Below are 22,230 nucleotides of genomic sequence, written 5' to 3' on the forward strand. Positions count from 1 at the left end.
ACTGTGTGCATCCTTCATCTGTGTGTCAGTATTCCCTGAGGCCTCAACACACCTTGCAGCACACGCAGAAAGCCTTGAGGGGGTTCAGCCCCAGCCAGCCACTGCTACCACAGTCTCGGAAGCGGTCCATAAACTGTGTGTACAAATCTCGCTGGATCTTCGAGAGCCGCACCAGGATTACATTTTCTTCCTTGGCAGGGAGATGAATCTTCAGCACAGTGTGGCCTCTCCTACAAAGGTAGAGATCAGAATTGTCAAGCCTGTGTGGCCAGGAGAGGTCAGTGCAGGAAAACAAGAGAACCTTGCATTTCTGCCATACCTCCTCTTGATCTCACCGTTCACAGCAGCCTTGCAATAATGAGAACTGGTTTAGCGACCATCAGAAGAATCACATTTTAAGACTAAGAATTAAAGCAAAGAGGATAGGGTGGCAGAGACTGGGAACTTCAGGTTGGTACCTGGATCCAGGGCTATTTCTTTGAGCTTTCTGCACACATGCCATCTTAACAAGCAAAAATAAGGGGATTGCTTTAGACTATCCTAACTACATCTACCAAGATGCTGAAATGGGTGAGGCCATGCCCCTGAGAACCAGCACTTGTATGCTTTTGCCAAGTCAGCAGAAGGCTAGCTCTCTTTTGCTTTTCAGTAAGTAAGGCAGGTATCCCTGGAAACTTCAAAGATTAACTTCTGAGGGAAGCACTTCTAAGCCAAACTTTCAGAGGACTGAAACAGTGGCTATCCATCATCTGTGTGCTATTCACGAAAAGCTACTCACTAAAAAGAAAGTTTTACTATCACCCACTAGGAATGGACCCTCCTGCTGTAACAGCTCCCCTTTGGGACAGCTTTGCATGCCCATTACACCAAGGTCTCCCTGAGGGTTCAAAACACAGGGCCCTAAGGATGGCTCACCTTTGCACAAAGCCTTCTAGGAGGCTGTGCAAGACGTGGCTCCGGTAACGCATTAGGCGAACATCCTGAGGCGTGCTGTCAATACACTGTCCATTCAGAATGGGGCGTTCAAACATGTTGCTGAACTCCTGCCGGGTGCCAAGGAAGTCTGGGCGCACAAAGTCCACCATGCACCAGTACTCAATGAGGTTGTTCTGCAGGGGGTACCCGGTCAGCACCACCCGACGGCGAGAGCGAATGTTCTTCAGGGCCTGCGAGGTGCTGGCCTGGCAGTTTTTGATGCGGTGTCCCTCGTCACAAATCACCACATCAGGGCCAGGGCGGCATAAGGCCTTCTCAAACTCTAGGGAGGGAAGAGGATCCGGAGTCAGAGGGTGAGAGGGCCTGCTCTTAGTCAACAATATGAGAAGTAGGGGTGCACCCTGGAGGAGACAGAAGAAATGAAGGAAGCAGGAAAGCAAGAGTCAGCCCCCATTAGTGAAAGGGAGCCAGCCATCCAGGCTCCTGTGCATTTGGTGTGACATGTTAACCTGGACTATTGACTCTTGCAGTAAGTATCTTTTCCTTTCCTTATTTTTTTTTCTTTTAGGCTAAAAGTAAAACACCTTGCATTCCTAGGGCTTATACCAACTGGTGGCAGAGAGTGTGACTTTACAAAGTACCAGACTAGGATTAAAAACGAGTCTGGGTGAGACTGATGGGAATCATCCAGACATTGAGGTGGCTCTCACCCTTGTCAGCGTCTTGGCACCATCTATGGACTGGCTGGTGGGGAGCTAGCTAAAGGACAAAGTCTTCCTGGAGTTACCTGCCAGAATTTGCCATTGCTAAATGGCAAATTCATCCCAGCACTACCAAAGAAGCAAACCTAGAACATAATCTACAGATGAAGAGACCCCTATAAAATTAAACAGCTTCTGAACTTAAAACAAACTTTTTTCCCCAAATGGGCAAAAAACCCTTAGAAGAGGAAACAGAACTAGAACTATGAGAGGAATGGCTTTCAGTAAAAAAACTGGGTTAATTCTTTTATAAATTCATAATATTATCACTGCTCTGTATGCCAGTGATATAAATCTTTTATAAATATTTTCTTTTTTTTTTTTTTAAAGATTTATTTATTTATTCATTCAGAGAGAGCGAGAGAGAGGCAGAGACACAGGCAGAGGGAGAAGCAGGCTCCATGCAGGAAGCCCGATGTGGGACTCGATCCCGGGTCTCCAGGATCACACCCCGGGCTGCAGGCGGCGCTAAACCGCTGCGCCACTGGGGCTGCCTATAAATATTTTCTTATTGCTATTCCAGAACACCTCTAGGACGAAGTGAGGTGAACGGTCACTCTCCCAACTGCTCTGTGAGAGAAACAGGGCCAGATGGGCAGAGGAGTCTCCCTGAGACAGCCTGTATGTGGCCCACCCAGAATTCCATAGCAGGCAAGGAGAGCAGTACCTTCTCAAAGCCACTGGAGGTCATTCCACCTATCTTAGGGGTCAGGATTTCTGGTTCATGACAATACAACTCACATCAATAATCTCCATATCTGACTTGGTGCTACTGCAGACACTATTTCTTTTTTCCTGAAATACCACCCCCAAGAGTATCCAGGGATAGGCTGCCTACCTCTCCGAAACTCCTGCTGTCGATCTTCCTCATCTAGATCAATGATGACCGGGTGAGAACGTTTCTTGGTTTTCTTCGATCTACCTGTGGCAAAGGATTTCTTCAGGGTGAGGAGTCTGTACATTTCGTAACCCATCAGCAGCACCCCACCCTCTGACACCCAATCAGCCATCACTTTAGCACGAGCTGCCATTGTCCTGCAAGAGTGAACAGAGAAAAAATTACTGCTTCCACTGGTCCCTAGGAAGAATTGCTCACAATCAGAGCTATGATGATGGACATTCAGTGGCAGCATCACAGTGGCCGGCCAGCTGCCCCTGGACTTTCCCAGCATCTCAGAGATGTTCATCACACTGAGGACGGACTGGTTGGCTGATGACAGTTAAATAGTAGAAAAACAGAAATACAATGGCACAAGGCAAACAAAAGTGACAACTCCTGGGACACCTGGGTGGCTCGGTCAGTTAAGTGTCTGACCCTTGATTTTGGCTCAGGTCACAGTGTTGTGCTCAATCCACACCCAGCACAGAGCCTGCTTAAGATTTCTCTCTCTCCCTCTCCCTCAGCCCCACCTCTTTGTCTCTTAAAGAAAAAGTGACAACTCCCTTAGATATACATGCATGGCTATAATTCTACATTTGAGAGAAAGAATTTCAAGTTATTCCCATAATAAATACAAGGTAAAAGCAAGGACAATATTCCACATTTTACCTGTCCAGGCCCTAGTGAGTAAAGAACCAAGGATAAGCAGTAAATGAGAAAAAGTAGCAAAGCCCAGATGACACTCAGCACAGTTCCTCTACTCCTAAACAACTGAGCCCTGACTGTAATTCATTAACTGCATGTGGACTAACAGTCCTGAAATCTAAGAAAAAAGAGCAGGTGATCAAACCATTTAGGGGGCCACTCACAGTTTTCCCATTTTGATGTATGTGACCAAACATCACAAAAGGCAGCCTCTGCAGAAAACAAAGTCTATCTTCTCAATTATCCATGCCAGTAAGGGGAAAGGATAGCATGGATAGCTAGCTTGAACCAAGAAACAGTTTTAGAGTTTTGGAAATCAAGTTGAATTTATGGAATGGAAATATAAATAATTTTATTTAAATCTAAAACAAAAGCTTGTACTTTTCAAAGCTGGAAGTTGTACCATTAAAGGTCAACTATAGATAAGTGCTGAAAAGAGACTGCTGATTATGCTTCTAAGAAAGAGAAATGTAAAAGGTGAAAAGTTAGAAGGTGGACAGTTTTATTTCATCATGTTGAATTCTATTACTATCCACATGGGAAAATAAGACGATGTATGCATATTTTTCAGAATATAAAAGCATCTTTAAGCAGAATGTAAGAAATTTCCCAGGCTACCCAACTCTGACTTTACTGAAAAGCTAGGTAGGGAAAAAAAATGAGTAAGGGGGGAGGCGGGGCAGGACACATTGAGAAACCAAAAGAATCTAGGAAGGCAGGATTCAAATGCAAATAGACTCCCTTAATATCCAGACCCAGGGAAGAAGTTTAAAAGGAAAGGGCAAAGCGGAAGGTAGGCCACCTACTTGTGCTCATCATTCAAGATGTGAACTTTAAAGAAACGAGGCTGGACTTCTTCAGGCTTGTTGTCAGCTGGAAGGGCTTCAGGAGCTGGAAGCCACATGTTGAACTCTGCCAGCCAATTCTGAAGAGTATTAACCTGTCAGATAGCCAAGTCCAGAAAGATGGTTTTAAGAAATAAGCTCAAAACAAAAACAAAACAACAAACAAACAAACGAGCAAAAAGAAACAAGCTCAAAGCTGGGCTCATTGAGCTTTTCAGTACCCAGCAAGGCATTAACTCAGACCTCCTCTGGGGCTGACTAAACAATGCCTTCCCCAACTCTTACCGGCACAATGGCAAGGACAGTTTTGGCTGGCGTGTGGCGGAAGAGGACGTCAATGAAGGAGATCACTTGCAAAGTTTTCCCCAGACCCATGCTGTGGGCCAGAATACAGCCAAAACCACTACTGGTCTTAAACCTCTCAAGAGATTCAACCAGGTTATCATACAGGAACCGGATCCCACCAATCTAACAAAGGACAAACACAGACAATAGTTAAAGGAGCTGGCAAAGACCAGGGCTCTAGTTTTATTCATTTTGGAATTAGTCAGAATTAAGTAAATGAGCAGGCACCACAGCAGACAGTTGGTATGGACAGCTACAGAAGTTACCTGTACCCTGACTAGTCTATAGGCTGGTGACAATTTTCTTGGAGAAAACACAGAAAATCATTCACCTGGTAAAATGGCCCATATAAGGCGAAAATCTGCAGTACCAAATTCTTGACAGGGCCTCTCACTCAGCCCTTGGTTCTTACCTTAAGAGAGTAACTACTAATGGAGTAACTACTCCATTAGGAGTAGTTCTTATTAAGGGTTGTTATGTTAAGTCATCTCTATCTTCATGGAACTTCCACTCATTGGTCTGGGTTCAGGGCTCTGGGTCAATACAAACTACTCTGCCCCCTCCTATCAGAAAGTCCCTCAGACTCCTGACTCTTGGATCTCTTCTGGAACGACTTCCAGAATCAAAGCAATTTCCTAATCAAAGCACTGCCCTCTAGATAGCATCTTAATCAGTCTTGCAGATCTCACAGAAGGAAGCTCAAGATCATCAAACCAAGAGATCCAGCACCTCCTACACAATAGGGCATCTAAGGCTTGCCCTTCCCATTCATCAGAAATCCTGAAGCATCAACTGTTAGGAGGAAGGATCAGGCCTTTCCAATAGCTGCTTGAGGTACCAAACAAGTATTTCATAGACTGTGGTGCTAAAAACTACCAGCAGGTGATGCCCTCAGCAAGGAAGCTGAAAGGAAACAGAGGAGAGTCCAGATCTGCTGTACCTGATGAGGTTTCACTGCCCTTGCCAACTGCGGGGCCAGGAAGACATTCTCCTCCTCTGGAGGGTGGTTCAGGTTGACGAGGACCCGCCCCAGAGCATCACGCTGGTTTAAGATGTCATTCACATGGGTGCCACCCTTCTCCTCTTCCTCATCCTCCTCACTGACAGACTCACTGCTGTCTACAATGTGCAGAGTGTCCTCCTCTCCAGAGCTCAGTTCAATCACCTCTGAGACAGCCAACAAAACAAAAACAAAAACCCAGGGAGCAGAGATAATTTATTGCCCATCATTAAAGCATTATAGCATGGAAATAAAGTTAGAATTTGTCATCACTTGTAAAATTTTAAGTTTTATTATTTCTCTCTTCCAACTTCAAATTAAGATAAGATAAGGGAAAACTCTACATTTACAAGGAGACTCAGGGACATTTGTTATGGTCAGACCCCAAACCAAATGGAGAAGGACTAATTTTTATTCAGAGGTACAGCCAATTACTCGGGGTGAACATTGAGTAAGGAGAAAGTAGAGGTACCTCTGGCTCAACCTTACCATCTCTACTGCTTTTTTCATCCTCACTGCCACTGCTGCTGTCCAAACAAATGACTTCCTGGGCCAGCACCCGAGGAGGCAGCTGGGGACCATCGCTTGCTCTTAAGACAATTTCCTCTAGGGAAGGAAAGATGGAAAGGAATGTGACAACCACATTTAGCTCAAACCCATCTCCCCAAATGATTCATCAGTTTCTTTCTTTGTTGCTTTCAAGGGGACTGAGGAGAGAATTAGAGGGGGGTGTCTCAATCCCCTTCTGTCCCCCTAACTTCCCTTGTCTTTACTAGTTCTCACCTCTGAGTGTCCACCTGACCACTAGAAGAGATCCTAATCCCTTGGCAGGTTATGATCCAAAATTATGGGAGAAAAAAAAATCTAAATAATAGGTCAATCTGAGGAGTATATTTTTTTAAAAAAACCACTTATTATCATTATTACTTTATTTTGTTTTTTTTTTTTAAAGTAAAGTCTATGCCCAATGTGGGGCTTGAACTCACAACCCTGAGATCAGGAGTCACATGTTTTACCCACTAAGCCAGCCGGGGGGCCCCTGAGGGGTACATTTTTATTCACTTAACTTTTTAGATGTTTCTGATCATTTGCTCCTAGAAAACTGAATGACTGAGAGGCCATGGTCTTAATTCCCACGGTTTTATTTCAGATCTGCCCTTCACCACTGTGTGTCCAAGGCCTCTTCTCCCTACACTGCAGGGCCTCTCCCACTGCCTCCACTGCCCCTGGCTTACCGGGAAGGAACTCCAGGGGAACTGTAGGAATGGGAGCTGCATAATCCTTCCTCTGCTGCTCCAGGCGTTTCCTTCTTTCCAACTCTTCCTGTTGTGCTGCTTTGGTAACCGGCTCCAATTGATCCTCCCGGAGCAGCTTTCTAAATATTACAATAAGAGTGAGCATTTGGGTTGGTTTACTTGAGATTTGGGCAACATAATGTCAAACTAAAGAGCTCACTGCTGAGCTCAGAAGTCTGAGGCAAGAGAAAGAGAAGCTCCATCAGTCCCCACACATCCATGCAATAGGCAAGGTTTAAAAAAAAAAAAAAAAGGACTTCAAGGCTCAGGTGATTCTGGGCCAACATTTTTTCCATATTATTTAACTTCCTGAGACATGCCACTGAAGTTTCATCTTTTTTTTTTTTTTTTTAAGATTTTATCTATTTATTCATGAGAGAGAGAGAGAGAGGAAGAGAGACAGGCAGAGGGAGAAGCAGAGGGAGAAGCAGGCTCCATGCAGGAAGCCTGATGTGGGACTCAATCCCAGTAATCCAGGACCACTCCCTGGGCCAAAGGCAGGCACCAAACCACTGAGCCACTCAGGGATTCCCCCCTGAAGGTTCATCTCTGCACATAACAGATCCAAGAACAAAACAGAGCAATTCGTGATTCATAAAATAGAAAAACAATATTTAAAATAGAGTTGTTATATGGGAAAGTAGGATTATAGATGATTCTGCATCTTTATTTCCTAAATTTTAAGTAATGTTTTTAAGCTATCATTATGATTTAAAAAAAAATGAAAGTAGGAGGAGAAAAAGATCTCGGTGATCTCCTTTCAATAGCAAAAAGGGTTATGTGGCAGAAGGAAGAGCTGTGAGAGATTTGGACAGTTAAGGAAGCTCACATCTGCCACTCACTTAGGTCAAGGAAAAAGCCCTACTTTGGACCAGACAATTCCTACCAAACGAAGGTGAGCTCTAAGAAAATGAGGATTCAACTTATCTCCTCCTGTTTTTGTTGTTTTGTTTTGTTTTTATTAAGATTTTATGTATTTATTCATGAGAGACACTGAGAGAGGTAGAGACAGGCAGAGGGAGAAGCAGGCTCCATGCAGAGAGCCCAATGAGGGACTCAATCCTGGAACTCTAAGATCATGCCCTGAGCCAAAGGCAGATGCTCAACCACTGAGCCACCTAGGCATCCCTATCTCCTCCTGTTTTGAAACATAAGGGAAAAATAAAGGAAAAAACAGAGTCCAACCAGAGTTCCCTATCATCTTTAGGCTGCCCCCAGAGCCTCCAGAGAGTAAGAGACTCCCCAGCACAGCTTGAGCGTCCACCACAATTGCCCATAACCTCTCACAGCATGAGGTTGTCCTGAGCTGCATCTCTCTATAAATCAGGAACACAGATTACACCTTTCTTCTTTGATAAAGGGACTCTCTTGCTCAAACCAGTCCTGCTACTGACAGCCTTCAAATGAAAGTAATGCCTCTATTCCTTCCCTTCTCCTCTTATCCTGAGCACAGCTCACCGTATGTTTCTCCTCATATGGGAGGGCTTCTGAGCTCTCTTCTTTTTGGGGTCCTCGGAGGCTAGGCTCTTGCCTTGGTGGCGCCTAAGCTGCTCTGAAGGCTCAGACTGAGATGAGGTAGTTGAAGTGCACCGTGGTGGCCGCTGCCCATCTTCGTCCAGCTGGGCACACTCAGTGCCACACATGTCTTCCAGGGATGGGTCTGAAAAGACAAAGAGAGAAAGGTGCCAGGGACTGAACTTTACAGGGAGAAAAATTGGTTTGTTTTTTTTTTTTAATTTTTATTTATTTATGATAGTCACACAGAGAGAGAGAGAGGCAGAGACACAGGCAGAGGGAGAAGCAGGCTCCATGCACCGGGAGCCTGACGTGGGATTCGATCCCGGGTCTCCAGGATCGCGCCCTGGGCCAAAGGCAGGCGCCAAACCGCTGCGCCACCCAGGGATCCCGAAAAATTGGTTTTGATGCCAGGCAAACCTGAGTTCAAATCTCAACTCAGCAACTTATTAGCTGGTAAGCTAGGGCAAATGACTTAAAGCTCTTTGAATCTCAGTGGGCTGATCTATAAAATGAGAGGAGTGATGTATACATTTCAGAGTTGTTACGAGAACTAAATAGTGTGCATGTCTAGAACCACGCTGCTCCAGAGTAGGCTCACAACAAATGATAGCCATCATGCTTGCTTTAATTTAGCACTCTGCTCAGAGTGAGGAAGCTTCATGGCCTCAGAATGCTTTGAAAGGGGCAGTAGATTCCAAATTCAGCTCACACTCATTTGTGTCTCATCTGCCAACAAGAGAAATATCCCTCCTTTCAGGGTCCTAAAGCGTTCATTCCTTCTTTTTTTTTTTTTTTTTAAGATTTTATGTATTTATTCATGAGACACACAGAGAGAAACAGAGACATAGGCAGAGGAGAAGCAGGCTCCCTGCAGGGAGCCCAATGCAGGACTTGATCCGGGGATCACCACTTGAGTCAAAGGCAGACGCTCAGCCACTGAGCCACCCAGGTGCCCCGCATTCACTCCTTCAATTCACTGGCCATTTAATGACAGCCTACAACATGCCAAACACTGTTTCAAGATGCTTCAAGGGATGTTTAGAAGACCTCTTCCTTGTAAGAAGTTTGTTTTCTAGAGATAATAAGGCAAGATGTGCTAACCACCACAGGAAGGGCAGGCCAACTGACCTAAAGAACTTCAAAATATAAGACATTACTTTTCTAGCCAGAGATAATTAGCTAAATCAAGAATAACTGCCTTAGAGTCACAAGAATATGAAAGATACTACTTTGTGGTGTGATCACACAAGAATTTTTGAGAGGTAAAATCTGAGTGAGGCCTTGTAAAGTGACAATGTCTAAAGATACTGCCTTAAGGGGGGGGGGGGGGTGGAAACGAGGAAATTCCTGGCAGAAAGAATGTCATTTGTGGCATCAAACACAAGCAAAGACTGGGGTTGGTGTAGGAGGATCCGTGTGCACATCCCTCTTCCTCAGTCTGCTGAGCAGCATTCTGTTTACTGGATGGGCAAGCCTTGATAGTCACACAGACCGTAAGCCTGTCCCCAAATCCACCAGAGCCTCCCAACTATAAGCACTACACAACTAAAAGGTCTTCCCCAAAAGTAAGAGCAATTTAAAACTAGAACACAGGGATGCCTAGGTGGCACAGCGGTTGAGGTCTGCCTTTGGCTCAGGTCGTGATTCTGGAGTCCTGGGATCAAGTTCCACATCGGGCTTCCTGCATGGAGCCTGCTTCTCCCTCTGCCTATGTCTCTGCCTCTCTCTCTCTGTGTCATTCATGAATAAATAAATAAAATCTTAAAAAAAAAAAAAAACTAGATCATAAATGCTGTAACTAAGGTGTCAATGAAACTTGGCTTTCAGGCAGGTAGGAAGGACTCAGGAAGTCTGGGGTTTTGGTGGGATTTTTTTTGTTTGCTGTAATTTATTTTTATTTTTTAAATTTTTTTAAGGATTTTATTTATTTATTCATGAGACACACAGAGAGAGAGGCAGAGACACAGAGGGAGAAGCAAGCTTCCCATTGGGAGCCAGATGTGGGACTCGATCCCAGGACCCTGGGATCATGCCCTGAGCCAAAGGCAGACACTCAAACACTGAGCCACCCAGGTGTCCCTTTTGTTTGTTTTTTAACTAAAGATTTGCTTGTTTGCTTATATATTTATTTTAAAGATTTTATTTATTCATTCATGAGAGAGAGAGAGAGAGAGAGAGAGAGAGAGAGAAGCAGGCTCCTCACAGGGAGCCTGATGTGGGACTCAATCCCAGGACCCAGGAATCACTACATGAGCCAAAGGCAGATGTTCAATCACTCCCACTCAGGTGACCTGATTTGTTTATTTATTTTAGAGAAAGAGAGCATGGGCAGGAGGGGCAGAGGGAAAGGGAGAGAGAACCTCAAGCAAGCTACACTGACCATGAGGCTGAAAGGGGGCTCAATCCTACAACCCCAAGGTCATGATCTGAGCCGAAGTCAAGAGTCAGACATTCAACCAACCACACCACCCAGGCACCCCATGTTTTTAACTAAACTTTAAAGTTTATTTGGATTTCACCAGTTTTCCACTAATCACTAATATCCTTTTTCTGTTATAGGATTCCATCCAGGATATCATACTGCATCTAGCTCTCATGTCGCAGTCTCTCTAAACTGTGACAGTTTATCAGGCTATTTTTGTCTTTCATGACTATGACAGTTTTTTGAAAAGTACTAATCAGGTGTTTTGTAGACTGTCCCCTAATTTGAACATCTAATATTTTCTCATGATTAAACCACAGAAGTAAAGTGTCTTTCTCATGACATCTTACCAGGATACATGATATCAATATGACTTATTACTGGTGATATTAACCTAGATCACTTGTTTAAAGTGGTGTCTGCCAAATTTCTTCACTATAAAATTACTACTTTGTCTTTTCCATATTTTTATTCATTAGAAGCAAATCACTAAGCCCAGTCCACATTCAAGGGGAAGAGAATTAAGTGCTATATCCTGAGACGGGCAAAGAATTTCTGGACATATGTTAAACCACGTGAAAATATTTGGAGTGGTAGGGAACTGTGAGGCTTTGAGAATGCAAATATCCTGTTTCTAAAAATTTACCCACCAGTTTTAACATTCATCAATGGCTCTTACCTGGAGAAATTATTACTATGGTGTTCTAATGGTGGCTATTTCCCTCTGTGTCTACATTTATTATTTGGAATCCTTCTCTTCTGTAAGGAAGATTTTGTCCCTTCTCCCTCATTTACATATTCAAAATTTTTTTTATGTCAGTATGGACTCAGATGCCAAAGGGGGGTAAATAAGAAACACTGAATACTGTAGGCTTTGGTAAAAGATACAGTGTTGCCATAGGCCTCAATGAGTGAACCAGTAAGCTGATGTCCCCACACCAAAAGAAAAACATACCATAAGTCATCATCATATGCACTTAATCACCAAAAAAACAACAAATGGACCATCTCATCAGTCAGTGGCAAGTCAAAGAATCATGAGTGTCTCAGACACTCCATCACTGCTTACCTGCTATGGTTTACTATACTTCTATTACCATTGTGAGTTCCTTATGATCTCTTTCATATTGATGCCCGGGTTCTAGAACAGCATGGAGTTGGAAACTAACGTTTCCTGAGAGATAACCGGGCACAGGGGTTCACTGTGGACACTGAAACCAGACTTCTGGGGTGTGAATGTCAGTTCTGTCCCTTATTTGTTCCTCAATTATAATAAGGGAATAACAACTGTCATGCTATTCCTCAGTCCGACGGTTGAAGAGATAGTTATGTGAGGTAGCCTAGATGAAGCTCTGGAACAATGCTCGACACGTAATAAATACCATATAAAACAGCTGCTGCTTTGTCTAGAACTACTACCATTCCAGGTACAAGGAATGGGTTTGGTTTCTTATCTCCTTTTTTTTTTAATAACTGCAAGGTGAATTTTGCTCCCTTCATTCTAAATTTGAAAACCAAAGCCCTAAAAAGTTAAAAAAGAAATAGCTGGTCTATGGGTATATCATAAACAAGAAGAAACACAGGAGCAGACAGTTAACAGAATGAGCTTCATAGGTAGTACTAGTGCTGAATCCTGGCTCTGTCACTTACTTACTAGCTCTATGTTCACAAGTTCAACTTCTCTGAGCCATAGTTCCCCATATTTGTAAAATGGGGATGTCAATAGCTCTCTTCAGGAAAATATTCTTTTTTACACCCAGGTCTGCACACTCCATGGAACTTCATACTCCCAACGACATTGAACTGTCTAGCAGCAAAGCTACAGGGCTTAGTCAGCCATGCTGAGTAGTAATATTTATTTGTGTGGAAAATTCAAACTTTAACTTTTTTATCCTAATCAAAAATCAGAAAATAAGAAAGCAAAAGGAGGAGAAATGACATAAACTGCTTTGTTCTCACAAAGTGTTTCTTACAAATACGCATTTGTGTGTATACCCCTCACACACATACCACCAGCCACATGAGACTATTGACCACATCTTTTTCTAAAACTCTCTGCATGAGACTACTGCAAACTAGCCACTGATGCCTTTTCCTGCCCCTTGCCTTTTAGTTTAGCCTAACACACTAAATGAGCATTTATATGAGCATTTGAGTACCAGCTCTGCGCCAAGGCACAATGGAATGATGCACATGGGAAAACACATGAGGTGAGCGCCTAATAGCAACAAATCTTGGGGAAAGGACACCCAATCCAGCCTTGCCTAGGGCTGGGCATGGGGGGCAGAGTGCTTCCTTGAAAGGTGAAACCTGGGTTTAATCTAATACAGTAAGTAGGCACCAACTACTACAAGGGGGAAAAAACATTCTAGGGAGATATAGGAGCATAAGCAAAAGGAATAGAGACTTTAGACAAGGTGGAATAGTTGGAAAGATACCTGCAGTTCAATACTGGCTAAAATTAATTAAGCAAAACAGCAGCAGGAGGGGCCTCCCAACCCAACAACCACTTCCCTACCTCTCCCCAGGGAATAACCCCTTATCCAAGGCAGGCTGAGGTGTAGACCCAAAAACCTTCCTGGATGCTGGCACAGACATCAACCCCTGTCCCAGGGAGGACTACTTTCAAGACCCTTTTTTCCTAGCCTTCTACATTCCACTGACAACCGTTTGGTGAGGAGAGGAAGTTAATGTAGCCAATGTAAAATTTGGGGCTGGGGGAGGGTAGTGGGTGTGGACATATGTGCACAAATGCACACAACACTCACATGTCAGTACCCAGGGTGATTTACTCTCCTGCAGCAGCAGTGGAAGCATCTTCCTTGGCCCTCATGCTGAGTGGTCACTGAAGGTTTTTAGTTAAATAACTTTTGCTTTTTGAAAAGCAAAGGGGAAATGGCGAAGGGAGGCACCAGTCAAAAAATGTTCATGAGGGGTAATGCAATACCATTAACAGGAGGGAGAAGTTAAAACATCACAGTCCCCTCTCCATTACCACAGGATCCACAGCAGGCCTTTTGTAAAAAGACATCCCAAAGACAGCAGAGTCCAGGGTGACAAAGAGCATTGGGAATGCAACAGGAGCCTTGGCTCATGCACATCTTCCACCCACTGAGAAAGTAAGGTGCTACTGCTTGTGTGCCCAGCCAGACACAAGAACTAAAAGAGAAGCTCCATAAGAGCTGCAAGTCTCACTGGCTGCCCTCTCAAGTTTACTATCCTCCCATCAAATAGTCCTCTCCTATTTCCTCCTGAAGCACTACAAGAGGAAAAGTCAGCAATTCTGTTTTCCTTAAGAAGAATTACCATTCCTTCAGGCCTCTCACCCCTCAAAAGAGCTAATATTTCCATGGCATTATCACATATTATTGTCATCTCTCTCCTAACTCACAGTTAATTTTTCCCTCCTAAAGGAGGAGGCTATTATATTCTTCCTCCCAAAGGAATAGGTGGCTGGACAGCAGAGTCCCTAAGAGGGGATCTCTCTTGCTAAATGGCTACTTCCATCAACACTACAGCTTGCCCTACACAATTACATGAGGCTGGGTTGGCACACTACAACTTGGTGTTTTGCTAGGTCCTCTGACCTGGTTCTGATAATGAAATTCGATGTTCTCCTGGCCTTAAGGCCTTTTGTTTCTATTTCACAAGCCAATTTATTGGGTAACCACTTGGAGGGAACAGGTGGAAGCAAAGTTAGAGAGTAGGCAGATAGGACAGAGTCACAGTATAGAGGATAGGCCTTGAATGTCAGATTAGAGTCTGAACTTGGTCTATTGGGCAGAGAAATTTGTTGCCAACTGCTGTATTTCCTTTTTCTGGTTTCTGTCTTGTAGAGGTCTGTTTCTGGGGGGAGGAAGACAGAATCTGATATCACAAATTCACAAACATTCCAACTTGTGCGGTCTCGCTATAATTCCTGTTTGATTCAGGGTTGAATGTGTCCAAGTACAGTAGCAATTTTAAAATGATCATAGTATATATAATTCTCACATACACATAGTAGAGACAAAGAAGAGACAAAAGTTTCCCCTTTATACTGAGGATACAGGTCCAAACCGGCTTCTTACCAACTGGTATTCTTCGAATGAATCTTCAGCTTCTGGGTTCAACAATTACTATTTATTTGTTAAAGAGTTTTAGTTTATAGATGTACTAATATTTAAAGTTTGTTGTAATGTAAGTCAATGTTTTACAAGTGCTTCATTGCTGCTTCATGATGCTTATTATGAAGTTTCTGGTTTTTACAAAACATTTTGTACCACATCTTAAACTATTCTTGATAATAAATTATTATTTCAAAAATCCTATAATTAATTTTCCCTAAATCAAAATGTAACTTTCCACTGCATGCTCTTTTGTATCTTCTGAATAACGTACCATGTGAATTTACAACCTAGTTAAAATAAATTTAACTTTCAAAAAAATAGCCCTCCCTAAAATTCTGAAATATAATCTACCAAAAGCCACTAATGAAAAAGAGAAAAGAGTCAACAAAGAGGTAATGAGACATGCGGCTTAAAAGTCAATGATTATTACCACCCAAATGCAGGATCATAGAATCAGATCTGGTTGCAAATACCCCTGAACTTTCTCCTTCACGTGAGCCAGCTGTGAGCAGCAATCACCAGAGTTATATAAACACCAATGAACACTTACATAAGCTTTCTCAGGAATGAGTTATGAACACCACCACAACAAATATGACTAGGCAAATGAGGAACGTTGAAAGAAAAATTTGTTTCACTCATTGGGGGTATGAGATATAAGCACTTCCAGGAACCTTTCTTTCTCTAGCTGTTCCACCTCTTCTTCTTCCTTCCCAATCCCATCTGTATAAACAAAGTTCAGTGAATTCCAAGTTTTACTATATGCCTCCTGATGTGATCCAATAGGATGTATACACTACAGCTATTATGTATGTGTGCCAAAACGTTACTTGAATCTCAACACACCTTGAGATCTCACTACTAGTTTGCAAAAATACAGGAAAAAAGGACCATGTTGACAGAGTGGAGTGGCCACTGGAGATGCCTGACACTCTGTTCTGAGGAGTGACCAGCTGTGTGATGGAGCAGGCCAGGGATCGCTTACACCTGAGATATACTACAGGACAGCACGTACCAGAGGTGGAAGTCCAAGTCAAACGCAGAAGGACAGCCTCACTGAGCAACCAAGAGTGTCATCTGTACCCGAAGCGATTTCAGCAGCAGCCAGTACCTGTGGTGGATTTCCAGGTGAACTGAGGCATTCTTAGCTGAGACACCAAGATGTGGTTAAAGCAGTATTAGAACATCCAGGTAGCTGACTTCCAAGCAAAAAACCAACTGACAATGTATTGATGTATTTGAATCAGTTGACAACGTAATAAAGATAATGTCCATGGTTTTTAGAAAACAAAAGAATTATATTAAATTTGTTAAGCAAGACTACAAGGATGCAATCAGCAAAATCTAGAAATGCACAAAACTACAATAACAACTGAATCCTTTTCTTCTGCAAGCAAGTTGCAAGAAAAAAAAAGAAAAAAAGAGGTAGGGAAAGTTCAGATTGAAGAGATTTAAAAGACAAATGAACTAAATGTGGAACTTGTATGGATTTTAGCAAACTGGCAGTAAAAATAATCTTTAAACGATAATCAGGGATTATCTGGGTATTTCATGTTATAAGGAATTACTGATTTAAAACATTTAGATGCGATAATGGTATTGTGTTTGTTTTTGTTTTTGCTTCTAGGAGAAGATTGAGTAAATACACTATGAAGTTTACCGATAAAGTGTTACAACATTAAGGATCTACTTCCAAATAATCCAAGGTTGGGGGGAAACAGATTAAACAAGACTAGCCTTGTATTCACAACTACTGAAGAGAATACTGAGAAATACAGGGTTCATTTACTACTGTCTCTTTTTATTTCATTTGAGATTTTCCAGAATAAAAACTTCATGGCTGTTTAATTTTAGAAATTTTAACAGAAGATAAAAAATAATAAGCACTAACCTCTAAACTATTTAGATATCAACTTTTCCACATTTGTTAATATACATTTGCATATTTTATCCTGGTAACCAATGAATACACATCATTTTGTGTTCTGCTTTGGTCACTTATTACATACATATAAGTATTTCTTTGACATAATCCACATACTCATCATTTTAATGGCAGGCTATCAGTATATCATAGAATGCTTTGTCATTCAGACTAGTTCTTAGTTTTTATTTGCGTCTACAATGGCATAAATATCTTTGTACAAATTATTTTTCCTTTTGATTTATTTATTTATGGTACAATCCACTACAGTTGGGGAAATGAGAGAAGAGCTTAAATGTTCGGATATTGGCAAACTTTTTCTATGAAAAGCCTGATAGTAAGTGCTTTAGGTTTGTGGATCATAAGGTCTCTGTTTTAACTACTCAAGTTTTCCAGAGTAGCTCAAAAGCAGTCATACTTAAACATATAAGTGAACAAACATAACTGTGTTCTAGTACAATGTTGTTCACAAAAATAGGGAAAAATAATTTTGAAAAAGAACAAAAGAGGACACACACTTCCTGATTTCAAAACTTACTATGAAGCTACAGTAATCAAAACAATGTGGAACTGGCATAAAGACAGACGTATGGATCAATGAAAGGATAGAGAGCAGAGAAATAAACCCTCAAATACATGGTCAAAGGATTTTCAACCAGAGTACCAATACCATTCATAGGAAAAGGACAGTCTCTTTAGCAAGCAGTGATGGGAAAATCAAATTTCCACAGGCAAAAGAATGAAAATGGACCCTTACCTTATACCATATACAAACATTAACTCAAAATGGTTCAAAGACCTAAATGTAAAATCTAAAACTATATAAAACTTAGAAGAAAACATAAGGGGAAAACTTCATGACACTGGGTTTGGCAATGATCTCTTAGACAGGAAACCAAAGGCACAGGTAATAAAAGAAAAAAAAGACAAACTGAACTTCATGAAAACTTAAAAACTGTGGGCATGAAAAGACACTGTCAACAGAGTGAAAAGACGACCCATGGAATGGGAGTAAACATGTGCAAACCATGTATCTGATGAGGGATCAATATCCAGAATATATTTTAAAAAACTCCTAAAATTTCAACAGCAAAAACCAAACTGACTCAAAAATGGCAAAAGATATAAACAGACATTTCTCCCAAGAAGATCTATAAATGGCCAATAAGCACCTGAAAAGATGCTTAAAATCACTAATCACTAGGGAATTGTAAATCAATACTACAATAATGTATCATCTCACATGCATTTAGAATGGCTAGTACTAAAACAAAACAAAACAAAACAAAACACACAACAACCAAAGAACCAGTGTTAGCAAGGATATGGAAAAGTCGGAACCCCTGTGCACTGCTGGCAAGAATGTACAATGACACAGATGCTATGGAAAACAGTATGGCAATCCCTCAGAAAGTTAAAACATTGGATTGCCGTATGATCCAGCCATTCCACTTCTGGATGTATACTCAAACTGACAGTAGGGTCTTGACATGACATGCAGCCATGTTCATAGTATCATTTTTCATAAATAGCTAAGATGTGGAAACAACCTACGTATCCAATGATGGATGAAGGAATAAGCAAAATGTGATAGATGCATACAATGGAATATTATTCAGCTTTAAAAAGGAAGGAAATTCTGACACATGCTACAGTATGAGTGAATCTTGAGGACATTATATTAAGTGAAATAATGCAGTCATAAAAGGACAAATACTATATGATTCCATTATATGAGGTACTTAAAGTAGTTAAAATCATCAAGACCGAAAGAATAATGGTGGTTCCCAAGAGCTAGGAAGAAAAAGTAATGGAGTGATGGTTTAATGGGTATAGAGTTTCAATATGGGATGATGAAAAAGTTTTGGTTATGGATAGTGCTGATAGTTGTAGAACAATATAAATGTACTTAATACCACTAAATCCTACACTTTAAGATGGTTAACATAGGTGCCTGGGTGGCTCAGTCAGTTGTGCATCCAACTCCTGATCTTGGCTCTGGTCTTGATTTCAGAGTTATGAGTTAAAAAATAAAAAATTAAAATGGCTAAAATGGTAAGTTTTATGTTACATATATTTTAACAAACACAGTTGGTGTAGTCATTATGCTAAGTTAACGAAGTCTGACACAAAAGGCTTCATATTGTGTAATTCCACTTATAGAAATGTCCAGGACAGATAAATCTTATTAGATCGCAAGTAGGATAGTGGTTGCCAGGGACTGGGAAAGAGGGTGACTGCCTATGGATAATGGGGTTTCTTTTTGGGGTAATGAAAATGTTCTGAAATTAGATAGTGGTAATGGTTCAACAACCTTGATATACTAAAAATCACTGAATCATAAGCTTCGAAATAAGAATATATACATATTTTAAAATATTATCTTGGTGCTTCTGCATCTAACTAAAGTGGAATAGCTTGAGGCAAACCAATGCTTGTTAGAAATATGTTGTCAAATTTAAAAACAATAATAACAACAACAAAGCCTTTTGAAGGCATTGAAGAGATGCTGAAAGGACCAGAAGTAGAAAGGACAGGAGCCTGGGTGGCTCAGCAGTTGAGCATCTGCCTTTGGCTCAGGGCATGATCCCACGGTCCCGGGATCAAGTCCCGCATCGGGCTCCCTGCATGGAGCCTTCTTCTCCCTCTGCCTGTGTCTCTGCCTCTCTCTCTATCTCTCATGAATAAATAAATAAAATCTTAAAAAAAAAAAAAAAAAAAGGACAAGATTCCAGAGAAAGGGAAATCAAGAAGAAATGAGCCAGCATTCTACTGCCATTTATTCCCCTCTTTTGCCAAGTCTGGGTGCTGGGGCAAGCAGAGTCACCAAAATAGAGGGCTGTCAATATGAAGCAAAGAAACCAGAAGAACTTTTGACCATTTCATAGGACTAAAAAAGACAAAACTTGACAACATGAGGGGCCACAATCCTGATGAAATGGGAAAGGCAGAACTGAGCCAAAAACTAAACTCAGTTTATTTACATTCATTTACTCCACTCTAAAGCTGAATGAGATGAGAGGTTAAGAAAATACACAGAAAACCACTGAAAAGCAGAGCAGATGTTTCTGCAATCTTGAGGTGCAGAGAAGATAAGGATTAGAATTTAGGAACCACTAGAGTAGATGGTCCCAGTGAACATCTTGGCTCTCAGCTGGAACCCATGTGGGATGGCCACACTCTAGAAACAGGGGTGTGCCAGAAGTAAACAAAGGCTTCTAAACTATGATCAGCATTTAATCAGCTTTGTCCTGCTGGATTAAAGTGATCAGCCCCACTATATCTGCCTAGGAGAGGAAAAGGAAACCCTCTCTAAAGATATCATCCATAGTCTCAATAATTTTTTATAAACATGCTCAGTGTTCAATGAAATATTACCAGGTGTGCCAGAGACAAGATCAAATGATCAAAAATTAAGAGGGACAAACAGACAACAGAACAAGAATCACTGGCGATCTAGATATAAAATAATAATAAAATGTGCAAAAAAACAAAGAAAGAAATGGAGAAAAAAAATGAAAAGATGTATAATGTCAACTAGGTAACCAGAATATTTAAAAAAAAGAGAATCAAAGGAAATTCTAGAAACATATAGTAACTGGAATCTAGAAGCTCTGTGGATGACAGGTAGGATAAAGCAGAAAAAAACTAAAAACACAACAACAACAAAAAACATTCCTATGGAAATTATAAAGCAAAACTGTTGAAAACTAATAAAGAAAAACTGTACAAGCAGTCATGAGTGGGGGAGAACACATTACCCTCAAAGGAGCAACAATAAGAACAATGGATTCTTGAGACATGAAAGACACTAGAAGACAGTGGAAAATTTCTAAGTTTTGAAAGAAAATAACTGGCAATCCAGAATTTTGTACCAGCTAATATATCATTCAAAACTGAGGACAAGGGAATCCCTGGGTGGCTCAGAAGTTTAGAACCTGCCTTTGGCCCAGGGCGTGATCCTGGGGTCCCGGGATCGAGTCCCATGTCGGGCTCCCTGCATGGAGCCTGCTTGTAGAACTCTCTCTCTCTCTCTCATGAATAAATAAATAAAATCTTTTTTAAAAAATGAGGACAAAATAAAGCTACTTTCAGACAAACAAAAACACAGATTAAATCTGTTGCCAGAAAACATATCCAAAATAAACACCAAAGGAAATCCTCCAGAGAATCATCTCAGACAAAAAAGAGAAATGAAGGAAGGAATGAAAGACAAAAGTGTTCCTAGCCAAAAAAAAAAAAAAAAAAAAAAGTGTTCCTAGCCATTTCCAATTGGCACTGCTTGATTTGATGTTTATTCAAATAAACTCCTAAAAATAAAAAAGAACAACAAAACGGGTCTAGGTGTGGAAATATAAATGAATACTAACTAGAGAAAAACAACAGTTTGTGGCATTTAAAATGTGTAGAGTTAAAATAAGGATATATAACATAAAAGGCAGGAAAGAGGTAAACAGATTTAAGATGTTCTAAGGTAGGGTGCCTGCATGGCACAGTCAGTTAAGCATTCAACTCTTGGTTTTGGGTCACGTTGTGATCTCAGGGTGTTGAGAAAGAGCCCCACATCAGCTCCACACTCAGGGCAGTCTGCTTGGGATCCTCTTTCCCTCTCCTTCTGTCCTTCCTGCTCATGCTCTCTTTGTCTCAAATAAATAGATCTTTTTTAAAAAATTAAAAATAAAAAAAATGTTCTAAGAAATTGGAAGGTAATAAAAGCAGTGATTTATATTAGAGAAGGACATATACTGCAATTTAGGATAACCACTAAAAGCATAGTAAAAGATTGTGTAACTAACAAGCCTGTAGGGAATCATTAAAAAAACAAAAAACAAAACAAAACAAACAACAACTTAATCCAAAGGAAGGAAAAGAACAAGATAGAAGACGAGATAGAAAATAAATACCAAGATGATAAATTTTAACACAACTATATCAATAATTACATTAAATATAAATAGACTAAATGTTCTAATTCAAAAACGAAAACTGTTAGACTGAATTAAAAAAACAAACCCAACTAACTGGTGCTAGCATGAAAAACTTAATAGAAAAAAGTTGAAATAGAAAAAAAAAGTAAAAAAACCGACATTAATTTAATGTCTGCTAACTAAAAGCTGACACATCTATACCAGGTGAAAGAGATATTAGCATAAGAAGTATTACTGGGGGGGAGGGGCACCTAGGTGGCTCAGTTGGTTAAGCATCTGCCTTTGGCTCAGGTCATGATCTCCTGGGATCCAGCCCCACATTGGGCTATCTGTTCAGCAGGGAGTTGTCTGTTTCTCTCCCATCCTCTGCCTGTGCCCCCTCTGCCTCTCTGCTCATGCTCTCTCTCTCTCTCTCTCTCTCTCAAAGAAATAAAATCTTTAAAAAAAGCAGCTTTACTAGAAATAAAAAGGGATGTTTCATAATGACAAAAAGGTCAATGTACAAAGAAAATATACTAGTATCAAATCTGTATGCACACAATACCTTAGCTTCAAAATAGAT

At 41.0% G+C, this 22,230-nt stretch overlaps 1 protein-coding gene and 1 pseudogene across 9 annotated transcripts in view; one reads left to right on the plus strand and one right to left on the minus strand.

Moving 5' to 3' along the window:
* Positions 1–22,230, minus strand: part of RAD54L2 (RAD54 like 2) — a 127,148-nt gene that overhangs the window by 22,863 nt on the left and 82,055 nt on the right. For 8 of the 9 annotated variants that reach the window (XM_072786048.1, XM_072786043.1, XM_072786047.1 and 5 more), the window contains 9 exons: positions 8,226–8,427; positions 6,708–6,847; positions 5,962–6,078; positions 5,413–5,639; positions 4,413–4,595; positions 4,089–4,222; positions 2,536–2,732; positions 916–1,258; positions 53–230 (listed from right to left, as the gene is read on the minus strand). In XM_072786048.1, the coding sequence (XP_072642149.1) occupies positions 53–230; positions 916–1,258; positions 2,536–2,732; positions 4,089–4,222; positions 4,413–4,595; positions 5,413–5,639; positions 5,962–6,078; positions 6,708–6,847; positions 8,226–8,427 (1,721 nt within the window). Of the gene's footprint in view, positions 1–52; positions 231–915; positions 1,259–2,535; positions 2,733–4,088; positions 4,223–4,412; positions 4,596–5,412; positions 5,640–5,961; positions 6,079–6,707; positions 6,848–8,225; positions 8,428–15,831; positions 15,928–22,230 lie in introns of all 9 variants that reach the window. The other variant, XM_072786050.1, reaches the window with a different exon arrangement.
* On the plus strand, positions 15,777–15,953 carry LOC140610238 (SNRPN upstream reading frame protein pseudogene; annotated as a pseudogene).

The sequence above is a fragment of the Canis lupus genome, chromosome 19, assembly GCF_048164855.1.
Source record: "Canis lupus baileyi chromosome 19, mCanLup2.hap1, whole genome shotgun sequence".
Classification (NCBI taxonomy): domain Eukaryota; kingdom Metazoa; phylum Chordata; class Mammalia; order Carnivora; family Canidae; genus Canis; species Canis lupus.